Source organism: Entelurus aequoreus, linkage group LG16, assembly GCF_033978785.1.
Source record: "Entelurus aequoreus isolate RoL-2023_Sb linkage group LG16, RoL_Eaeq_v1.1, whole genome shotgun sequence".
NCBI lineage: Eukaryota > Metazoa > Chordata > Actinopteri > Syngnathiformes > Syngnathidae > Entelurus > Entelurus aequoreus.
The window spans coordinates 4,936,821-4,959,320 of NC_084746.1; the positions used below are offsets into that span (position 1 = coordinate 4,936,821).

The 22,500-nt window shown below is 38.3% G+C and overlaps 2 protein-coding genes across 3 annotated transcripts in view; one reads left to right on the plus strand and one right to left on the minus strand.

Annotated features, from left to right (window-relative positions):
* LOC133631544 (ras-related protein Rab-8A-like) overlaps positions 1-11,159 on the plus strand; it is a 13,496-nt gene extending 2,337 nt beyond the window's left edge. The window contains exons 2-8 of the mRNA XM_062023845.1: positions 529-589; positions 843-903; positions 979-1,056; positions 1,137-1,226; positions 1,307-1,372; positions 1,436-1,486; positions 7,893-11,159. Of these exons, the coding sequence (XP_061879829.1) occupies positions 529-589; positions 843-903; positions 979-1,056; positions 1,137-1,226; positions 1,307-1,372; positions 1,436-1,486; positions 7,893-7,982 (497 nt within the window). The 3' untranslated portion in view covers positions 7,983-11,159. The remainder of the gene's footprint in view (positions 1-528; positions 590-842; positions 904-978; positions 1,057-1,136; positions 1,227-1,306; positions 1,373-1,435; positions 1,487-7,892) is intronic.
* Positions 11,160-11,400: 241 nt separating this feature from the next.
* On the minus strand, positions 11,401-21,741 carry cib3 (calcium and integrin binding family member 3). Of its 2 annotated transcripts, XM_062023846.1 has the most exons (6): positions 21,691-21,741; positions 16,117-16,151; positions 14,006-14,117; positions 13,221-13,368; positions 12,940-13,135; positions 11,401-11,479 (listed from the first exon to the last, which is right to left on the minus strand). In XM_062023846.1, exons 1-6 carry the CDS (start codon positions 21,739-21,741, stop codon positions 11,458-11,460), a joined length of 564 nt encoding a protein of 187 aa, XP_061879830.1. In that variant the 3' UTR covers positions 11,401-11,457. The 2 variants fall into 2 exon arrangements, with proteins under 2 accessions (XP_061879830.1, XP_061879831.1); XM_062023847.1 differs by lacking the exons at positions 14,006-14,117; positions 16,117-16,151.
* Between the last annotated feature and the right edge of the window lie 759 nt (positions 21,742-22,500).

A 22,500-nucleotide genomic window follows, 5' to 3' on the forward strand; every position in this document is an offset into this window, starting at 1 on the left:
ATATGTAATGTATGTATGTGTGTGTGTGCGCGTGTGTATATATATACACATATAAATAAATGTATATATTGTTCACAATTACCAATTATATTGCATAATACGAAGGTCCTGAGAAGTCTTGAGTTCCTGAGAAGTCCTGAGTTCAAACCCGGGCTCGGGATCTTTCTGTGTGGAGTTTGCATGTTCTCCCCATGACTGCGTGGGTTCCCTCCGGGTACTCTGGCTTCCTCCCACCTCCAAAGACATGCACCTGGGGATAGGTTGATTGGCAACACTAAATGGTCCCTAGTGTGTGAATGTTGTCTGTCTATCTGTGTTGGCCCTGCGATGAAGTGGCGACTTGTCCAGGGTGTACCCCGCCTTCCGCCCGAAGGCAGCTGAGATAGGCTCCAGCACCCCCCGCGACCCCAAAAAGGGACAAGCTGTAGAAAATGGATGGATGGAAAATTATTGGCAGCATTGTTGCGTGAGCAAGTGAGCGTAGTAGTTACCTGCTGCTCTGATTGACATGTATGATTATCCCTCCAGGCATAGATTTCAAGATCAGGACAATAGAGCTCGAGGGCAAGAAGATCAAGTTGCAGATATGGTGAGATTGTCTTCATTCCTCACTGTTTTGATTATGTTAGATGGTGATTACTTATCAAGCAAGAAATGATTGCCTCAAGAACCATCTGTTTCATTTTCTGTCTCAGCTAATTTATGTGTACAGCAATAAACGTTTGCAGCAACATTTCAATACCAGTCTCTTTATGAATCCTCCTTCAAACAAACTTTATTCATGGCCCTGCTGCATAGCTTATTGGTGACCACTAATTCTAGTGTTCCTGTTGTTTTTCCAGGGATACAGCCGGCCAGGAGCGCTTCCGTACAATCACAACAGCCTACTACAGAGGCGCAATGGTGACTACCCAGCATATGTTAGTGTAGCTGTCCTACCTGAGCTCCATTGAGGACATTTTGCGTCGTCCTTTACAGGGAATCATGCTGGTTTACGACATCACAAATGAGAAGTCCTTTGATAATATCAAGAACTGGATAAGGAACATAGAGGAGGTATGAATCTACTTTACATTCTCACTTTCTTTAAATGTGTGTTTCGAATGGGACACTGAAAGCATCTTGGGCTGTTCCAGCACGCGTCATCTGATGTCGAGAAGATGGTTCTTGGCAATAAATGTGACATCAACGACAAGCGACAGGTATCTAAAGAGCGAGGGGAAAAGGTGAGAAGCATTCCTGAAACTTTCAATGTTGGGTAGGCCGAAAACACATCCTGACACGTTCCCCATTAATCTTCTTGCAGCTTGCTTTGGAGTACGGCATCAAGTTCATGGAGACCAGCGCCAAGGCTAACATCAATGTGGAGACTGTAGGTTACGTTACATATTATATAGGATGATGATAATAACACTGTCTTTTTGTCCTTTTAAAGGCCTTTTTGACACTTGCGAGGGACATCAAATCCAAAATGGACACAAAAATGGTAAGAGGCAGGCATTTGAAATTTCTACGAAAACACGAACATTTGTGTTTCTAAACAATCATTGGCGTCGAAATATCGGTTCAGCATTTTTTAAATGAAATATCAACAAAAATACGATCTAAGCAAAATTTGGCCACAGGCACTCGCGGTTCCTCTTCCCTAAACGCTGCACTTAGTTGCAGGACGGGGAGACGATCAGGAGCTCCAAAACAATCTTGCTCGTAGGCCTGGGCGATATGGCCTAAAATTAAAATCTGCGATATTTTCACACAAACACTTGATTAACGATTTTTTTCTATGTACCGTAATTTCCGGACTATAAGCCGCACCTGACTATAAGCCGCACCAGCTAAATTTAGGGGAAAATACAGATTGCTCCATATATAAGCCGCACCCGACTATAAGCCGCAGGGTTTTGATGTGTAATTACCGTAGTATATAGGGGTTCCTGCTACCACGGAGGGGATTGTTGGAACAGAGATGACTGTTTGGGAACGCAAAGCGTCCCATTTATTAACAATAAATCTTTCAATCATTCAATCAAACTTTCACATCTTTGACATGGCGAACAGCATTCATGCAGAGTACAAATAATACAACGGTGCAAAGTAACACAAAGTGCTCGCCTGTACGTTATCAAAATAACCAGCCTACCGGTATATGAAATGTCAGTCTTTAATCATTGTGTCATCGTCTTCCTCCTGTGTACTAAAACCACCGAAATCCTCTTCGTTGGTGTCGGAGAAGAACAGGCCGTATATAAGCCGCACCCTTGTATAAGCCGCAGGGACCAGAACGAGGGGAAAAAGTAGCGGCTTATAGTCCGGAAATTACGGTATTTTTTTTTTAAGAAACCAACTACGGTAGTACAAATGACAAAGGTAATTCAAAACAAGTTTTACTTTTATATAGAGATGTCCAGTTATATCGGACTGCCAAAATTATCGGCCGATAAATGCTTTAAAATGTAACATCGGAAATTATCTGTATCGGTTTCAAAAAGTAAAATGTATGACTTTAAAACGCCGCTGTACGGAGTGGTACACGGACGTAGAGAGAAGTACAGAGCAGTTGCGTCTCCCAGTCATACTCGCCAACCCTCCCGATTTTCCCGGGAGACTCCCGAATTTCAGTGCCCCTCCCGAAAATCTCCCGGGGCAACCATTCTCCCGAATTTCTCCCGATTTCCACCCAGACAACAATATTGGGGGCGTGCCTTAAAGGCACTGCCTTTGCGTGCCGGCCCAATCACATAATATCTACGGCTTTTCACACAAGTGAATGCAAGGCATACTTGGTCAACAGCCATACAGGTCAAACTGAGGGTGTCCGTATAAACAACTTTAACACTGTTACAAATATGCGCCACACTGTGAACCCACACCAAACAAGAATGACAAACACATTTCGGGAGAACATCCGCACCGTAACACCACATAAACACAATAGAACAAATACCCAGAACCCTTCAACATTCATACAGGTCACACTGAGGGTGGCCGTATAAACAACTTTAACACTGTTACAAATATGCGCCACACTGTGAACCCACACCAAACAAGAATGACAAAGACATTTCGGGAGAACATCCGCACCATAACACAACATAAACACAACAGAACAAATACCCAGAACCCCTCCGGGACGCTACAATATACACCCCCCGCTACCCCCTACCCCTCCCCACCTCAACCCTCTCATGTCCCAAATTCCAAGCTGCTATTTTGAGGCACGTTAAAAAAAAAAAAGCACTTTGTGACTTCAATAATAAATATGGCAGTGCCATGTTGGCATTTTCATTTCCATAACTTGAGTTGATTTATTTTGTAAAACCTTGTTACATTGTTTAATGCATCCAGCGGGGCATCACAACAAAATTAGGCATAATAATGTGTTAATTCCACGACTGTGTATATCGGTATCGGTTGATATCGTAATCGGTAATTAAGAGTTGGACAATATCGGATATCGGCAAAAAAGCCATTATCGGACATCTCTACTTTTATGTGATCAAAAGCTAGTAGTTTAAAATGACACTGCATACACTGCATCTTACTCTTAGCCAAAATCAAATTTGAATGTTATCTTTAGACCAGATATAAATTGTACTTTTATGTAATCATTTTCAAATAACTAAATTAAGAGCTTCCCCTGGGAGATAATACTTCTGCTTGAATAAAATTATTTTACAAATAAAAATGTAGAAAAAAAAAAAAAAATCTCAAACATTGAGATTAATAAAGTGTAAACTTTAAACTTGTTTCTTGAATACAATATTTCTGTAAATAAAAATGTAGCATTGCACTTAGCATGCTAATAAACTCCAATAAATCAATAAAGGTACCGATAATCATTAAATAGTGATACAAATCAATCAGATCTATAAACTGCAAACTTAAAACTTCTGTTTTGAATAAAATAGTACTGTAAATAAAAATGTAGTATTGTACTTTGTATGCAAATCATGTAAAAATTGAGATGAGTATATAGTTTTAGTAAGTGGATAAATGCAGGCTTTTTCCTGAAGTATCCTGGCCTCATTGTTAAGAATGCACTGATGTTAAAGACGATGTACACTTCATTGCACATGCAATGTATCACTATATTGATGATTAAATGTGTTAGAATTCCACAAAAGAGCTGTCCGGTTTGGATGTGCCGAGCGACTGCTTTAGTGATCGCTTTGTGCACTGTTCTAGTACCTAGTCTACTATGTAGCACCTTGTGTAAATGATTTCCCCACAGTATGCTGCTTTTTAGGTGGAGTTTGTTGTTGTGGCTATCTTGTTCGCCTCGTAAAGAGTTGCATTTCCCGTTTTCGGCTCGATACTGTTTCAGATGCTGGAATAAGTTAGTTGTGCTTCTGCCTTTTTTTTAAAAGAAACTTTGCAGCGTGCAGTCATTTGTTCCATGCCTGTTGCCGCAAATCTAAAGCACTGGCAACACTTTTCTTTTATTTTCTTTGGAACAAACGTCTCGCTCTCGTTAGCATTAGCACGGGTGTCAAACTCATTTTAGCTCCCTGTAGATTGTTTTCTTTGTTCTAAAATAGATGAAGCACATTCTGTAAATGTACAAATGTATAAAACTTTTTTTTTTTTAAACTTGTATGTTGCGGCTAATCGTATTCTATCTTCGTTTGTCATTGTATTCTTTCTGAATACATGATGAAACCAGTCGGATAGGTGGAATTAAGTCTGGCAGAGATTTGAAATGCTCCCATTGGTGTTAATTTTAAATCTGTCAGAAGATTAAATGAAGAATAATATAATGAAAATCAAATTGCAGGATGTTATTAATCTAATTTACTCATTGATGTACTAACATCACCTGACTTATTCTGTACATATGTAACATCTACAACAAAACTTGTGAGTTTGGACCCATTTCAATAATCACACATGAACTTAGAAGGGAATACATATTATTTCAGCATATTTATGTGCACCTAGAAAATGTTTTCCCAGTCATAAGTACACCACAAAATTAACAGATTATCAAAAGCATTCATTTGGGTAGAAATTCCAAAGGTTACATTACCAACATCTTTGACAGTCAAGGCATGAATGTAACAATCAACATTTTGCATACTATCATTAATAAGCAAAGTAAGTAGTAGTGTCCAAACACTGAAGTGTTGCAGCCATAGACATCTTATAAGTAGACGCAGCATTGGCTGCTGTGATGCGAGAAATTAGTCCGCCATCTTGAAGTGGTGATGAGGAGCCGGCGAGCAGCCTAAACTGACAGTTGACAGGTAGAAAACAAAGATGGTGTTCAGCGTTTTCCTGCTCAAATGAGCGGACTGTTGAAAATAGGAATCAGGGGATTACTTTTCACAAGTAAGATTTAACATTAACGTACTATTGGTTGTATTTTGTGAAAAGAATATTACCACAGAGTTGAGAAGGAGCAAAGATCTTCAATAGTACTGAAATCGTAGCCGCTAGCAAACAAGAGTATGACCATAATAGAATTGCTTGTCAATGAAATTAATTACATTTAAAAATGTCCTACTTGAGTAACATAAAGTTGAAATAAATGATGAAGATAAAGATTGTAAAAGCCAACAGGGGTAAAAGTTAGGACCACAGTCCCGATTGTGTAGGGGGCGGCAGGGTAATATACCTGTATGTTTGCTAACTAGACAATCAGATGGACAGTGGCTACACAGTATTATACAAGTCTAAATTTAGTCTAGCTTTTCCAACCCAAGTTTGTGTAGCCCACCTTCGTGAAATGTGTGGGACTTTTATCCAAAGCAACATACATAAATAATACATATAAAACAATCACTGTAAACATGATCATTTAAGGGAAGAATGTAATACAAAATATCATTACAAAGTGTCAAGACAGAATAAACTCTCTGCTGCTGCAGCAACAGAGATACTGTCTATAGGTCCATAAAATATATAGATATCTAATGTATTCATACATTGTTTATGTAGGATATACGCAGGTATATTTAACATAATCATATTGTTTCTTGAATTTAAAAATAGCTGACCGTTTTTTCCCACTTCTCTGGGATTATATTCCCAGTTTTGATCTCGGACGTCTGGTCACTTAGAGCATATAAGAATATTCTATTACTGTTAAGCAAACTATGAATAATAAAACACGCCAAAACATGTGTCCTTTATCATAACTACCGTATTTTCCGCACCATAAGCCGCCCCGTGTTATTAGCCGCACTTTCAATGAATGGCATATTTCAAAACTTTGTTTACCTATTAGCCGCCCCGTGTTATTAGCCGCACCTACGCTGCGCTAAAGGGAATGTCAAAAAAACAGTCAGATAGGTCAGTCAAACTTTAATAATATATTACAAACCAGCGTTCTAACAACTCTGTTCACTCCCAAAATGTAATGTGCAAATGTGCAATCACAAAAATAGTAACACTCAAAATAGTGCAGAGCAATAGCAACATCAATAACTCAACGTTGCTCAAACGTTAATGTCACACAACACACAAAATAAACATTTAAAGCTCACTTTCTGAAGTTATTACTCATCCACAAATCCCTCGAATTCTTCTTCTTCTTCGGTGTGCTTCACTTGTTTTTTGACACCATCTGTGATGTGGACGCGCATGCAGTCGTAGATCAACAGGGACGGAGCTGCGTGAAAAAAGTCACCCGGTCTCCGCTCATCTTTTCTTCATCCATCCATCCCTTCGAGTTAGCTTTTATGATGACGCCGGCTGGAAAGTTCTCTTTTGGCAAGATCTTCCTTTTGAATATCACCATGGGTGGAAGTTTCTGGCCGTTAGCATGGCAAGCTAACGGATATTCACCGTACGTGCTCCCGTTGTATCCACAGTGTGGTTCACAGGAATATCAAAAGTCAGTGGAACCTTGTACGCGTGTCTCTTTGTAGGAGCCATTTTGTGGTCTTTACAGAAACACACAAATGAAATGAAATATCCGCGCGCTTCTTCTTCTACGGGGGCGGGTGCTCACCTTGGCGGTTGCTTACAGTTGAAGAAGAAGCGCTTCCTCTTCTATGGGGGCGGTTGCTTACCGTAGAAGAAGAAGCGCTTCCTCTTCTACGGGGAAAAAAGATGGCGGCTGTTTACCGTAGTTGCGAGACCTAAACTTTATGAAAATAAATATTAATATTAATCCATATATAAAGCGCACCGGGTTATAAGCTTTTGAGAAAATTTGTGGTTTTTAGGTGCGGCTTATGGTGCGGAAAATACGGTAGACGTATGACAAAAAAGCGCGTGAAAATCAGTGGTATTCAGTGAGGTAAGATGAATTAAATGCGCTGACAGTTCATTGCTCCTGCCAAATGAATTGCACTGAGTGGAGAGGATCACCACTCCAAGATGGCGGCCCCGCATCTCGTCAGCGCCAGTAGGCAGTAGCGCTCGATGCTGCATCTACTTATAAAGATGTCTATGGTTGCAGCTATTTCAACACCACACATAGCTCCATCTCCTCTGAAGTCATGCAGGCTCCTGCAGCAGGACATCCAATGAATTGCTGTTGCGACACCCAGTGGACACATGTAGAATGGCAGTTTATTTCATTCAAAAATTTCAGCTCATTTTTCTACTTGGCAAAACTTGTCTCGCAGGCTGGATAAAACCTGTGGGCCCACCTCATTAAAAAATAAACATCAACCGTCATGTCTCTCATAATGATTGTGAACAGTAGGCAAAGTTACCAAAAACTGCAGTTCCCCTTTAAATTAATCAGAACAAACGTAAAGCGCATTTGGCGGCAATTCACATTGAACAGTGTGCATTTTTAGATGCTTTAATTGTTTAGAATTCTGCCTATCATATGACACCTCCATAGTTTTGTCTCAATGCAATATGTGGCTCAGGGGAAAACTTTTAGGTATCTGTGTGACAAATGCTAAGTTCTGAGCTGTTGTGTTGCTTTTCCTCAGGAGGGGAACATGCCGCAGGGGAGCAGTCAAGGAGTCAAGATCTTAGAGCCCCGCAAAAAGACCAGCTTCTTTCACTGTAGCCTCCTCTGAGGACCCTTTTTTTTCGAGGCCTTTTTAGAACCCGCTCCATCCAAATAGATCTGCGCTCTCTCATCGTGAGCCCTTCCTCTCCTTTTCCTTTCTCGCTCCTCATCCTTGTGGACTATTTCCCTTCTAGTCTTCACAGTGGAGGACTCTCCTCCGATTGTCCTCTTCTAAGCGCTTCCAGTGGTGCGTCTGCAGGAGATTCTTTGTGGATCAGAACAACCAGGAGATTGCCCACGTCGCACGAACGCAGGCTTGTACTGATGTTTGCTTCCTTGTTTGTCTGTCATGCATCACACGATCGCGAGCACAGCCATCGGAGGGTTACTCCTATGGATTTTTGGGAGAGGAATCATACAAACTTATTTTTAGGAGAGCTTCGTTTTGCCAGAAACTGACAAGCTTAAACTGCCGAAATGCACATGTTTACTTTAATTTTACATTCAAATAGTGTATAATGCAGGGGCTTTCTCTCTGGCCTGTGCTCGACAATCATTTCACTTAATCTAACATGAATTGATCTCCTATCTAAAAAACAAAACAAAACAGCCTCATAGTTGCCGTTTACGTAAGCATTTTTCAAGATTTTGTATTTTTTTTATTCGGTGTCAAGCTAAATGACATTTCTGGCAACTCGTGCCCCTTCAGCTCTCCTGGCACTTTACACAGTAGCTCTTGTTTTGTGCATCGATTCCAACCTGCAATACATTTCCATGGCGTCACTTTGGGAACCGTTTGGGAGAAAATTTGGTTTTACTGCCAGTGATGCCAGTATTTGACTGACAACCTCGCCCTTTGCATTCATGCCTCAACATTTGTATTGTCTATTTATAAGAAGCTCTTTTTTATATGGTGTTATTTGTACAGTAGAATTTATTTGGCTTTATCCGCAACAACTGACTTAAAGGCGTTAGTACTGTTCACAATCAGGCTTAATAGTCAGTATTTCAAGGAAGGTGCACACGTTTCAACACAGCAGCTCTGCCAACCTTCCATTAACGTCAAAGCGACCCTGTTTGTCCCTTTAAAAGTGCACCTAATCACTCAATCATCCTTCTCCGCCAATCTCCGCTTGTTTTGTTTTTTGTCGTCGTCTCATTTTTTCTTACCTGAACCAACAAGTCATTTTGGACCTTGTGACCTCCGTGTCCATTTGTCTTAATAGCTCGATTGGTCCGGTAAGCTATGCATCATGTACCTTGGACCTTTTGTATGTGCTTTTATGAATGTCCTCCTTTTGAGCCAAAAACAGGACCGTCCTTCTGTATAGGAAAAAACAACTATTTCAATGCAATCAGTCTAACATTTTGGGTTAGTGATGCACTTTCCTTCCCTTTCTTTGTATCACTTTAACTCCTATTGCTTTGCACAAAGCGATTACCGTATTTTTCGGACTATAAGTCGCTCCGGAGTATAAGTCGCACCGACCGAAAATGCATAATAAAGAAGGAAAACAACATATATAAGTCGCACTGGAGTATAAGTCGCATTTTTGGGGGAAATGTATTTGATAAAAGCCAACACCAAGAATATACATTTGAAAGGCAATTTAAAATAAAGAATAGTGAACAACAGGCTGAATAAGTGTACGTTATATGAGGCATAAATAACCAACTGAGAACGTGCCTGGTATGTTAACGTAACATATTATGGTAACTAAATAACTAACATATAGAACATGCTATACGTTTACCAAACAATCTGTCACTCCTAATCGCTAAATCCCATGAAATCTTATATGTCTAGTCTCTTACGTGAATGAGCTAAATAGTATTATTTGATATTTTACGCTAATGTGTTAATAATTTCACACATAAGTCGCTCCTGAGTATAAGTCGCACCCCCGGCCAAACTATGAAAAAAAAACTGCGACTTATAGTCCGAAAAATACGGTATGTCAGCTGTTTTGGGCGCGTTCACATTGGGTTCGGTTGAACGCAACTCTGGTACGTTTGTTCTACTAGTACATTTGGTTAAGTGAACCCTTGTGCGGGTCTTGGTCCCCTTACAAGTAACCTCTGGTGCGGTTCACTTGAGCTTAATGGTGAACACTGCCAGACCTGTTAGGAGAAAAAGTCTCCTCTCTGTGTGTGACAACAGCGCTCTTTAAAAGTATGTTTTTGGTGAAATTTAACATTTAATACCAGAATACAAATATAACCTACATATTAAACCTAGCAAACTACATTTCGGTTCTACAAAAAACGCCTATCGTATTTTTCGGAGTATAAGTCGCACCGGAGTATAAGTCGCACCTGCCGAAAATGCATAATAAAGAAGGAAAAAAACATATATAAGTCGCACTGGAGTATAAGTCGCATTTTTTGGGGAAATGTATTTGATAAAAGCCAACACCAGGAATAGACATTTGAAAGGTAATTTAAAATAAATAAAGAATAGTGAACAACAGGCTGAATAAGTGTACGTTATATGAGGCATAAATAACCAACTGAGAACGCGCCTGGTATGTTAACGTAACATATTATGGTAAGAGTCATTCAAATAACTATAACATATAGAACATGCTATACGTTTACCAAACAATCTGTCACTCCTAATCGCTAAATCCCATGAAATCTTATACGTCTAGTCTCTTACGTGAATGAGATAAATAATATTATTTGATATTTTACGCTAATGTGTTAATAATTTCACACATAAGTCGCTCCTGAGTATAAGTCGCACCAAACTATGAAAAAAAACTGCCACTTATAGTCCGAAAAATACGGTAATAGAATCATGACTTATGTATATGTTCCCCTGCGCAGCCTTTGGTCACATGACAAAAACACCTTAACGTATGAACACTGAACGAACCAATGCGCTCATCAAGTATTGTTTTTGTCATTTTTTTTGTTTTTTGGTCCGTACCAGAGTACCAAACCCCGAGTGTGAACGCAGCCTTGTTGTTGTCCTGCATAGACGCACATTATTCCAGTGTGTTATCGACCACATTTGCATCCTGCTCCAACAGACTTAAAAAAAACAGCACATTTTTAAATCTTACATCCTGTATTTTTACACTCATTTCATACATTTGTGAAGTACAACATAGTGAATATTGTATAATGAGATCTACTTATTGTACTGTACTCTTCTTATCTATCTGCAATTTGTAGAGAAATCTATACTTTTTTGTTTTGTTTTGATGAAATAAAAACCGAGCAAAGTAAGAAACCACGCTCCGTCCTCACTTGGTGGTGGCTGACTGTCGGCGGAAACTCAGTCAACCTTGTGTCCCCGCAATGGACCTCAACCGCTTCCTTCTCGCTCTCTCGGCCTGACGTGACCTTCTGCATCGTTCTGGTGTGTCTTTCCTTCATAATGTCGTGTAATCGGGTCCATTTAAAAACTGTGTTTCTATCAAAACTAATATTTTTTTCACAAAATACAAGAAGTGGTTTCTATGAAAATATCTACTTTTTACCACTTTCCTCTCAGTCGTCGGCATTTGAAGTGCATTGGTAGGTGGCAGTCAAACTTATATCCTTATGTGGAAGGTGCTGTGAACAGAAAGTGGATAACGAGTCAACCGAGCCCTTAAAGGCACATCAATTGTGCTGTTACCCTTCATACAGTGGCTAGAGGTGTTTATTTTCTTAACTGCAGGGAGAATCAGGGGTCTATTTTTAGTACTTAATATTACAGTCATGGTCAAAAGTTTACATACACTTGTAAAGTGTATTTTTTTTGTGATGTAGTGATTGGAGCACATACTTGTTGGTCACAAAAAAACATTCATGAAGTTTGCTTCTTTTATGAATTTATTATGGGTCTACTGAAAATGTGGGTCAAAAGTATACATACAGCAATGTTAGTATTTGCTTACATGTCCCTTGGCAAGTTTCACTGCAATAAGGCGCTTTTGGTAGCCATCCACAAGCTTCTGCTTGAATTTTTGACCACTCCCCTTGACAAAATTGGTGTAAATTTGTTGGTTTTCTGACATGGACTTGTTTCTTCAGCATTGTCCACACGTTTAAGTCAGGACTTTGTAAAAACCTTAATTCTAGCCTGATTTAGCCTTTCCTTTACCACTTTTGACGTGTGTTTGGGGTCATTGTCCTGTTGGAACACCCATCTGCGCCCAAGACCCAACCTCCGGGCTGATGATTTTAGCTTGTCCTGAAGAATTTGGAGGTAATCCTCCTTTTTCATTGTCCCATTTACTCTCTGTAAAGCACTAGTTCCATTGGCAGCAAAACAGGCTCAGAGCATAAAACTACCACTACCATGCTTGACGGTAAGCATGGTGTTCCTGGGATTAAAAGCCTCACCTTTTCTCCTCCAAACATATTGCTGGGTATTGTGGCCAAACAGCTCAATTTTTGTTTCATCTGACATCACATGGACAAAGATAAGACCTTTTTGGAGGAAACACACATCAAAAGTGGTAAAGGAAAGGCTAAATCAGGCTAGAATTAAGGTTTTTCCAAAGTCCTGACTTAAACATGTGGACAATGCTATAGAAACAAGTCCATGTCAGAAAACCAACAAATGTAGCTGAACTTCACCAATTTTGTCAAGAGGAGTGGTCAAAAATTCAAGCAGAAGCTTGTAGATGGCTACCAAAAGCGCCTTATTGCAGTAAAACTTGCCAATATGTTTTTTGCCATTTTAATTTTGACAGTACCACATAAGATATGTTTTACTTGCTGATGCGGATTTATTGGTTTTTAAATGCGCCAGAAAATAACCCGTTTTGTACACTGTTGTGTAAAAAATGCCCAGTAGTGTGTAAATGTGTTCCTGTACAGTATTTCTCCAGCAATGGTCATGTGAGAGGTAATCATTGAAGTCGGACATCACTGAAAGCCTAGGTGGGAAACGCACGGCCCGCCACTGTGTGGAATACACTTTCATTTCATGCACCCGATGGGATTTGATTTGTTTCTTTTCTTTTAGGACTGTAACACCAGAAGCCACTATTTGAGGAATACAGTTTTATGGTTTTGCTCCGTACCTGAGGAAGTCTGGCGCTCGTACGATCATATGCTGAAAGTCCTCCAGCGACAGACGGCCATCGTTGTCCAGGTCGGCCTCGTCCAGCACCTTCTCGCACACCATGCGCACCTCGTCTTCCGTCAGCTCGTTGCGGGTCAGCTTGTTGAGAGTCTTCTCCAGGTCCGACTTGCAAATAAAGTCGTCGTCGTTGAAGTCTTGCAAAAAGGGGAAAAATAACTCGTTGATCCGAGTTACTGGTGACAGTCCAGATTGAGAGGATTCCTATGACCAGGGTTGTACCGTAAATCTTAAAGGCATAGTAGGCCTTAAGGTCCCGTGGCGCCATCTCGCTCAGAACGGAGAACATGTCCAGAAAGTCGTCCAGCGTCATGTTTCCCTTTCCGTCCTCTGAGAAGACCTCGGCGATCCTCTGGCGAAAGGGATTGTCCTGCACAGACGGGACAGACTTTACAAAATTGTGTTTTTGCAAGTTTGCGTGCAAGGATTTTCAAGTGTGGATGTCAGGGTCAAGCACTGCTGACATCTATTAAACAGACAAGAAGCAAGGAATTAAACGGAGACAGAATTCAATTTAGCTCATTGAGGAGAAACGTCTGGGCTGTACTCTTTGCACAGTGTCCCACCACACTCTGATGAAAGATTGTACGCCTCCTCTTTTATTTGGACTTTCTTTGATTACATGGCAACAGCTGTTTCTAAAGGAAGGGGGGTCGTAAACAGCCGTCGCCTTTGGTTACAAAACAGTTCAAAGAAAAGGTGCCTGGAGGGGGGTCAGGTCCTGCTTCCTCTTCGCTTTGTAGATCTCTGGTCGAGACAAAATCTTCCTGTGGATTACAATAGAGGAAAGAAACTGACACCTCCATGTCGCTTCCCATCCTACACAGTGGAGTTTTGCAAGCCTTTTGATCGGTAAGAACAAAGACAGCTTTGTCTGCTCGCCGGTAACTCATTGAAACACAAAGTTTCTGATAACTTAGATACAATTATTCTTACAGTGGAAGAGTCGGTTAGCAAACGCTCGTTCAAAGAATTCTCATTGATTATGGAGACAGGTGGTGGTCTACCTTCAGCTCGGGCATGCAGCCAATCAGCTCGTATGGTAGCTTCACATCTGGCTGGTTGGTGTAGTCGAGGGGAACGAGCTGCGGTGCCAAATCGTGATAGCGGTAGAAGAGTCTACGTGGAAGAGAGAAATTGTCTTATTCAGAGCAAGAGAGGAAACTTTTAGATCAGGGGCGTCAAAATCATTTTAGCTCAGGGGCCGCATGGAGGAAAATATGTGCACACTCGGGCCGGACTATTAAAATCATGGCATTAAAACTGAAAAAAATAAAGACAACTTCAGATTGTTTTCTTTGGCCCAAAATAGAACAAACACATTCTGAAAATATTACAATAAAAATATAGAAAAAACTACCGGCATTGGTAAAGTTTAGATCCATGAAGGAAAGACAAAAGTGAATGAATTTTTATAACTGAATACATTCACATATGCATAAAAAAAATTATTTAGTATTTTTGTTTTTTTGGTGAATTAAGTAATGTTTAAGACAACTGTCAAGAATGCATATATTTTTAAGAGTTCTTTCTTTATTCATAGTCATGTTTAAAGAAGCTAATATTTTCCCATGTGTACTCTTTTTGCTTGTATCTTATATTTGCAAGTAAACTCTGTGCTTTACCTCGAAGGGTTGGAATGTGGGAGTATAGCACACTCCCTTTTTACCTTATCAGTATTATAACAAAGAGGCTGTATTCCTTTCTGGGCAGGGTGGGGGCTGTTTTCGTATTCAATAAGTTGTCTCTTCCCGTTTGATTTTGAGACCTCTTCTAGATGCCGGTATTAGCGCACCGTAGGACTGGTCTCCTAAAGCTTTAGTAAAACTTGATAATATTCCTATTCTGTCTTGATGGTCCTTCTTACTCAACATATGTCATCTGAAAGAACTTGAGATTGACCAGTGACTTTAATTCCCTGGGAGGAAGACTGGTCAGACGCAACACAACCTGTTTCTAAAACACAATATAGAATGTGAGATATAATGGATAATGCAGGGGTGTCAAATGTACGGCCCGAGGGCCGGATCAGGCCCGCGAACAGGTTTTATCTGGCCTGCGGGATAAGTTTGCTATGTATAAAAATTAACCTGAAATTTTTGAATGGAAGAAACTGCTGTTCTAAATGTGTCCACTAGATGTCGCAATAGCAATTATTTGTGTCTTTGTAGGTGATGCTACATATGTAGAAAATAAACAGTCGAGGAAAACGATCAAACTACATAAATAACATACTGTAATTTGATTTTGGTATAATATTTTTATCTTGGTAGATTGATTGACATTATCACATAATTTATTCATAAAGTATAAATAACAAGTAAAGATAGAATACTATTAACCGCAACATGTAAGTGTAAAAAAAACAACCCTAACAAGATTTGTACAATTTCATAATGTGCTCGTTCTATTTTCAAACAAAACAATCTGAAGTTGTCTTTATTTTTAAGTTATCGTGCCGTGATTTTACCAGTCCGGCCCACTTGGGAGTAGATTTTTCTCCACGTGGCCCCCCATATAAAATGAGCTTGACACCCCTGGGATAATGCATGCATTTATCATTTGTTTTCAAACGGTTACAAAAAAGCGGGACCCCAAAAAATGTACTTTGGGACCCCATTTTTATGACTCGATGGGGAAAAATTATGGGAGTATTGGCGTGTGCAAAACAGCAGCAGGCGGCTGTGGCCTGCGGGCCGGTTCTAATACTAATCAAATATCATCCCGGGGGTCATAGATCATTCTTGACTTTGACACATTTTGGATGATTTAGTTCATTTCGCTTACATTAAAGCAGTGCTTCTCAATTATTTTCTGTTTTGCCCCCCCTAGGAAGAACATATTTTGCGCCCCCAACCCACCCATACACACACACTCCACCATGACTAAAAATAGTATAATTTGTCTATAAAATTGTTTTGACTTCCTGTGTCATGTACCAGGTTGTCCCCTTTTTTAAGTGGAAACAACTGACAAAAATGCGAAATAGTAAAGATAATATTTTTGAGGTGCTTACTCTGCAATAAAGGACAGATAAATAAATAATTAACGAAACGGTGTGTATTGTTGGCCCCGCAGGTACGTTATTGTGCTCAATAGAACAAAAATAACGACTTACCTGAGAATTTCCTTTCTTGTGAAATACGTACAGTCCTGAAATCACACCATAGTGGACAAATGTTACATGCAATGTCGACAATGTTGTTAAGCTAGTTGTACTAATTCCAAATTACGAATGAACACGTGTCATAGTTATTCCTATACCAAGGTGCATTAATGCAGTGTTTTTTGCAAAGCAGTAATTATAGTCTGCAAATGATGTGTTGTTGTTGAGTGTCGGTGCTGTCTAGAGCTCGGCAGAGTAACCGTGTAATACTCTTCCATATCAGTAGATGGCAGCCGGTAGCTAATTGCTTTGTAGATGTGGGAAACAGCGGAGGCAGTGTGAAGGTAAAAAGGTGTCTAATGCTTAAACCAAAAATAAACAAAAGGTGAGTGCCCCTAAGAAAAGGCATTGAAGTTTAGGGAACGAAACTAAAACTGAACTGGCTACAAAGTAAACAAAAACAGAATGCTGGACGACAGCAAAGACTTACTGTGGAGCAAAGACGCCGTCCACAAAGTACATCCGAACATGACATGACAATCAACAATGTCCCCACAAAGAAGGATAAAAACAACTGAAATATTCCTGATTGCTAAAACAAAGTAGATGCGGGAAATATCGCTCAAAGGAAGACATGAAACTGCTACAGGAAAATACCAAAAAAAGAGAAAAAAACACCAATAGGAGCGCAAGACAAGAACTAAAACACTACAACACAGGAAAACAGCAAAAAAGTCCAAATAAGTCAGGGTGTGATGTGACAGGTGGTGACAGTACACCTACTTTGAGACAAGAGCTATAGTGATGCATGATTGGTTATGCTTTAAAGTCATATCCAACAACTTTTTACTGTCAATGCAAAAAATGTCCCTTGGCTCAAAAAAGGTTGAAAAACACTGATTTAAACTACTGCGTTGTGGGGCTGAACTAATGAATTATTGTGGCCTAAAAAACAATTACCACTCAACTTCAACTTAAAGAAAGCCTCATTCCATTTCAGACGGTTAATAATACCTAAATAGATTAGTGTTTTTTTATACCTACTGTTGTTCTCAGTCTAAATAATCAAACTTTCTGACATTTCACACTACAAACAAATATAAAAGAATGCATGATTCCTGCTGATATCGGATCAGTATCATCCGCTACTCAAGGCTCCGACATGGGTATGGTATCAGAAGTAAAAAAAAAAAAAAAGTTGTATCGAGACACACATTGAAAAAATGTGTTATTATAAGTACACTGCAAAAAGTGAAATCTAAGTAAGATGAAATATGTCAAATAAGGGTGATATTTGCTTATTTTCTGTCTGATAAGATCATTCTTCTCACTAAGCAGATTTTATGTTAGTGTTTTACTTGTTTTAAGTGTTTTGGTCCTAAATGATCTCAGTAAGATATTACAGCTTGTTGCTGAGATTTGATGAGCTATATTGAGTAAAACATGCTTGAAACTAGAATATCAACTGTTGCAAAGCTGTGTCATCAACACTCACAAGTATAAAACTACTTCTTTAAAGTAATCATTTCTTATTTCAAGCATGAAAAAAAAAATCACGATGCCGAGCGCATATCATTATGTCAAGATAATGGCACTAGCATTTACTTCATTTAAGAATATTTTTCAACATATTGAGCAAAAAGGTAAAAAAAAAATGTTTCTACCAAGAAAAGTGCACTTGTTATTAGTGAGAATATACTTATTTTAAGGTATTTTTGGGTTCATTGAGGTTAGCTAATTTTACTTGTTTTGGAAAGTCTTGACAAGCCGAATTTTCTTGTTCTATTGGCAGATAATTTTGCTTAGTTCAAATAAAATACCCCTCATTTTTGTATTTTTTTTCCTTTTTTTAGAACACTGACTTTTTGCAGTGTAACTACAAGAAACCGCTACTATACAGATAACACAATTTACAAGACAAAAGTAATAGTAATAATTGTATTACAATGTAATAATGTATGTATTACCACGACATACATGTGATGTGTATATATATATATATATATATATATATATTTTTTTTTTTTTCTATAGTCAGACAAGATTTAGGTATAGTAGAGTGTAACAGATTTTTTTCAAGCGACACTTCTGAAGACAACTGCAGATGACAGTGAAACATGTCATGGTAAAAAACTACACAGAAAACCTCAATCTTGTCTGACTAGAAACTAAACGCATATTCAATGAGAAGACATAATGAACCTCTTCCATCATAAAATGGGATAGTTATACGCAATTATCCATTTTAATACCCCTCCCCCGCTACCCCGAAAGGGACAAGCGTTAGAAAAATTTTGAAAGAAAAATCTTCAAATCTTAAATTTTAAATCTTGAAAGAAAAATCTTAAAAATCTTTAAATTTTGAAAGAATAATCTTGTTTGACTAGAAACCCGCTACCCCGAAAGGGACAAGCGGTAGAAAAATCTTCGAAAATCTTGAAAGAAAAATCTTGTAAAATCTTGAAATCTTAAGTCTCGAAAGAAAAATCTTAAAATCTTGAAAGAATAAACTTGTCTGACTAGAAACTAAACGCATAATGAACCTCTTCCATCATAAAATGGGATAGTTATACGCAATTATCCATTTTAATAATCCTCCAGCACCGCCCCTGCTACCCCGAAAGGGACAAGCGTTAAAAAAATTTTGAAAGAAAAATCTTCAAATCTTAAATTTTAAATCTTGAAAGAAAAATCTTAAAAATCTTTAAATCTTGAAAGAATAATCTTGTTTGACTAGAAACCCGCTACCCCGAAAGGGACAAGCGGTAGAAAAATCTTCAAAAATCTTGAAAGAAAAATCTTGTAAAATCTTGAAAGAATAATCTTGTCTGACTAGAAACTAAACGCATATTCAATGAGAAGACATAATGAACCTCTTCCATCATAAAATGGGATAGTTATACGCAATTATCCATTTTAATAATCCTCCAGTACTCCCCCCCCCCCCCGCTACCCCGAAAGGGACAAGTGGTAGAAAAATTGTGGGAAAAAAATCTTGAAAGAAAAATCTTGAAATATTAAAATTCTTAAATCCAAAATCTTGAAAGAAAAATCTTAAAATCTTGAAAGAATAATCTTGTCTGACTAGAAACTAAACGCATATTCAATGAGAAGACATAATGAACCTCTTCCATCATAAAATGGGATAGTTATACGAAATTATCCATTTTAATAATCCTCCAGCACTTGTCCCCCCGCTACCCCAAAAGGGACAAGTGGTAGAAAAATTGTGGAAAAAAGGAAAAAAAATCTTGAAATATTACAAATCTTAAATCTAATATCTTGAAAGAATCTTGAAGGGAAAACAAATATTAAAAATCTTAAATCTAAAATCTTGAAAGAAAAATCTTAAAATCTTGAAAGAATCTTAAAAGAAAAATCTTAAAATCTTGAAAGAATCTTAAAAGAAAAATCTTAAAATCTTGAAAGAATAATCTTGTCTGACTAGAAACTAAACGCATATTCAATGGGACGACATAATGAACCTCTTCCATCATAAAATGGGATAGTTATACGCAATTATCTATATACGAAATTATCCCCCACCCAAGCGGTAGAAAAACCTTGTTTAATCTTGAAATCTTAAATCTTGATAGAATCTTCAAAGAAAAATCTTTAAAATCTTGAAAGAATAATCTTGTCTGACTAGAAACTAAACGCATATTCAATGGGAAGACATAATGAACCTCTTCCATCATAAAATGGGATAGTTATACGCAATTATCCATTTTAATAATCCTCCAGCACCCCCACTCCCCTCCCCCGCTACCCCGAAAGGGACAAGTGGTAGAAAAATCGTGGGAAAAAAATCTTAAAATCTTGAAATCTTAAAAATCTTAAATCTAAAATCTTGAAAGAATCTTGAAAGAAAAATCTTAAAATCTTGAAAGAATCTTAAAAGAAAATCTTAAAATCTTGAAAGAATAATCTTGTCAGACTAGAAACTAAACGCATATTCAATGAGAAGACATAATGAACCTCTTCCATCATAAAATGGGATAGTTATACGCAATTATCCATTTTAATAATCCTCCAGTACTTGTCTCCCCCCCCCGCTACCCCGAAAGGGACAAGTGGTAGAAAAATTGTGGGGAAAAAATCTTAAAATCTTGAAATATTAAAAATCTTCAATCTAAAATCTTGAAGGGAAAAAAAATATTAAAAATCTTGAATCTAAAATCTTGAAAGAAAAATCTTGTCTGACTAGAAACTAAACGCATATTCAATGGAAAGACATAATGAACCTCTTCCATCATAAAATGGGATAGTTATACGCAATTATCTATATACGAAATTACCCCCCACCCAAGCGGTAGAAAAACCTTGTTTAATCTTGAAATCTTAAAAATCTTAAATCTTAAATCTTGATAGAATCTTGAAAGAAAAATCTTTAAAATCTTAAAATCTTGAAATAAAAATCTTGTCTGACTAGAAACTAAACGCATATTCAATGAGAAGACATAATGAACATCTTCCATCATAAAATGGGATAGTTATACGCAATTATCCATTTTAATAATCCTCCAGCACCCCCCACCCCTCCCCCGCTACCCCGAAAGGGACAAGTGGTAGACAAATCGTGGGAAAAAAATCTTAAAATCTTGAAATATTAAAAATCTTAAATCTAAAATCTTGAAAGAAAAATCTTAAAATCTTGAAAGAATCTTAAAAGAAAAATCTTAAAATCTTGAAATATTAAAAATCTTCAATCTAAAATCTTGAAAGAATCTTGAAAGAAAATCTTAAAATCTTGAAAGAATCTTAAAAGAAAAATCTTAAAATCTTGAAAGAATAATCTTGTCTGACTAGAAACTAAACGCATATTCAATGAGAAGACATAATGAACCTCTTCCATCATAAAATGGGATAGTTATACGCAATTATCTATATACGAAATTACCCCCCACCCAAGCGGTAGAAAAACCTTGTTTAATCTTGAAATCTTAAAAATCTTAAATCTTAAATCTTGATAGAATCTTGAAAGAAAAATCTTTAAAATCTTGAAATAAAAATCTTGTCTGACTAGAAACTAAACACATATTCAATGAGAAGACATAATGAACCTCTTCCATCATAAAATGGGATAGTTATACGCAATTATCCTCCAGCCCCCACCCCCGCTACACCGAAAGGGACAAGCGGTAGAAAAATGGATGGATGGATGCTACTACTTCTTAACTTTACCCAGAACTATCACTTTGCTATAATAAAACCAATAACTATATTGCAAATAAACCCTCTATTATAACTCTCCTTGTTAATATCACTATATATCTACTGTAAATATGTAATAATAATAAAAAATATCCCAATAACTCATTCATCACCATTAACCATAACACTAACTTTCTTACAATTAGTAAATCTGTCTCATAACAAGACTATATTTTCTCTTTAGTAACTATTGTCTTCACTTATTTATGGCTCATAATCTAATATTAATACAATCACGGGTGCAACTTTTCGGCGACACCTGCCAAAGAAGAAGTATTATTTCAAAGAATTAGTCGGGCTGCTTGGATGTCCCGTACCCACCCGTCTTCTTTCTGGGGCATGTTTGCACGGGTGATGACGAGTGACACCCACCTGATAGGCGTCCAGCTGCTTTGCCGTAAAAATGGTCTGCTTATTTCCCATGTCTGAGCACGCCAACGCTGAGCCTCCGGTCCATCGTTGCTCCGACGCTCGCTGCCTTTTTTTTTTTTTTTTATGTTATGCACGACAGTGCCTGGTGGGAGATATGGAATACCGGGACAAAAGGGCAGCATGGCCGCAGGGGGAGATCAGGTGTCGGGCGGCCTTTTGGTCCCCTTTTATAATGGCAGCATTTCATGGTTTTCTCTTTGTGACTGGCAGCTCCTTTGAGAGTCGAACAAGGGCTGGCGTCCAGCATCATGCCAAACGCCATCAATGCCCCCCCCCCCCCCCCCTCCCCCTTTTCGGTGCCACTTCATGGCCGACGTCTCTGCCGCCGCTCGGGTTACACTCTGCACAGACGGCCTTTAAAGTGGCGGCCAATTTGTTATTTTTTTTATTTGGCAAAGAAAACCACCCGGCTGCACATTTTGAGGAGGAGCACTTGTCTCCAGACTTTTGCTCATTTTTGATGTTTTTTAACATGTGCGTTTATCTCCGCTGCAAAATAAATGCTATGTTCATAAACTGCCTGCAGGTGGAAAGTTGAGGCTCAATGTCCCGCACTGCAAAAAGTGAAATCTAAGTAAGATGAAATATGTCAAATAAGGGTGATATTTGCTTATTTTCTGTCTGATAAGATCATTCTTCTCACTAAGCAGATTTTATGTTAGTGTTTTACTTAAGGGTTTTGGTTAGAGATGTCCGATAATATCGGCCTGCCGATATATGCGTTAAAATGTAATATCGGAAATTATCGGT

Excerpts from the sequence above, each read along its gene's own strand:
- cib3 (XM_062023846.1), bottom strand. The coding sequence starts at position 21,741 with ATGGGAAATAAGCAGACCATTTTTACGGCAAAGCAGCTGGACGCCTAT. Across the intron at positions 16,152-21,690 it reads AGCAGCTGGACGCCTATCAG|GACTGTACGTATTTCACAAG; the intron begins GTGGGTGTCACT and ends GTGTGATTTCAG. Across the intron at positions 14,118-16,116 it reads ACAAGAAAGGAAATTCTCAG|ACTCTTCTACCGCTATCACG; the intron begins GTAAGTCGTTAT and ends TCTTCCACGTAG.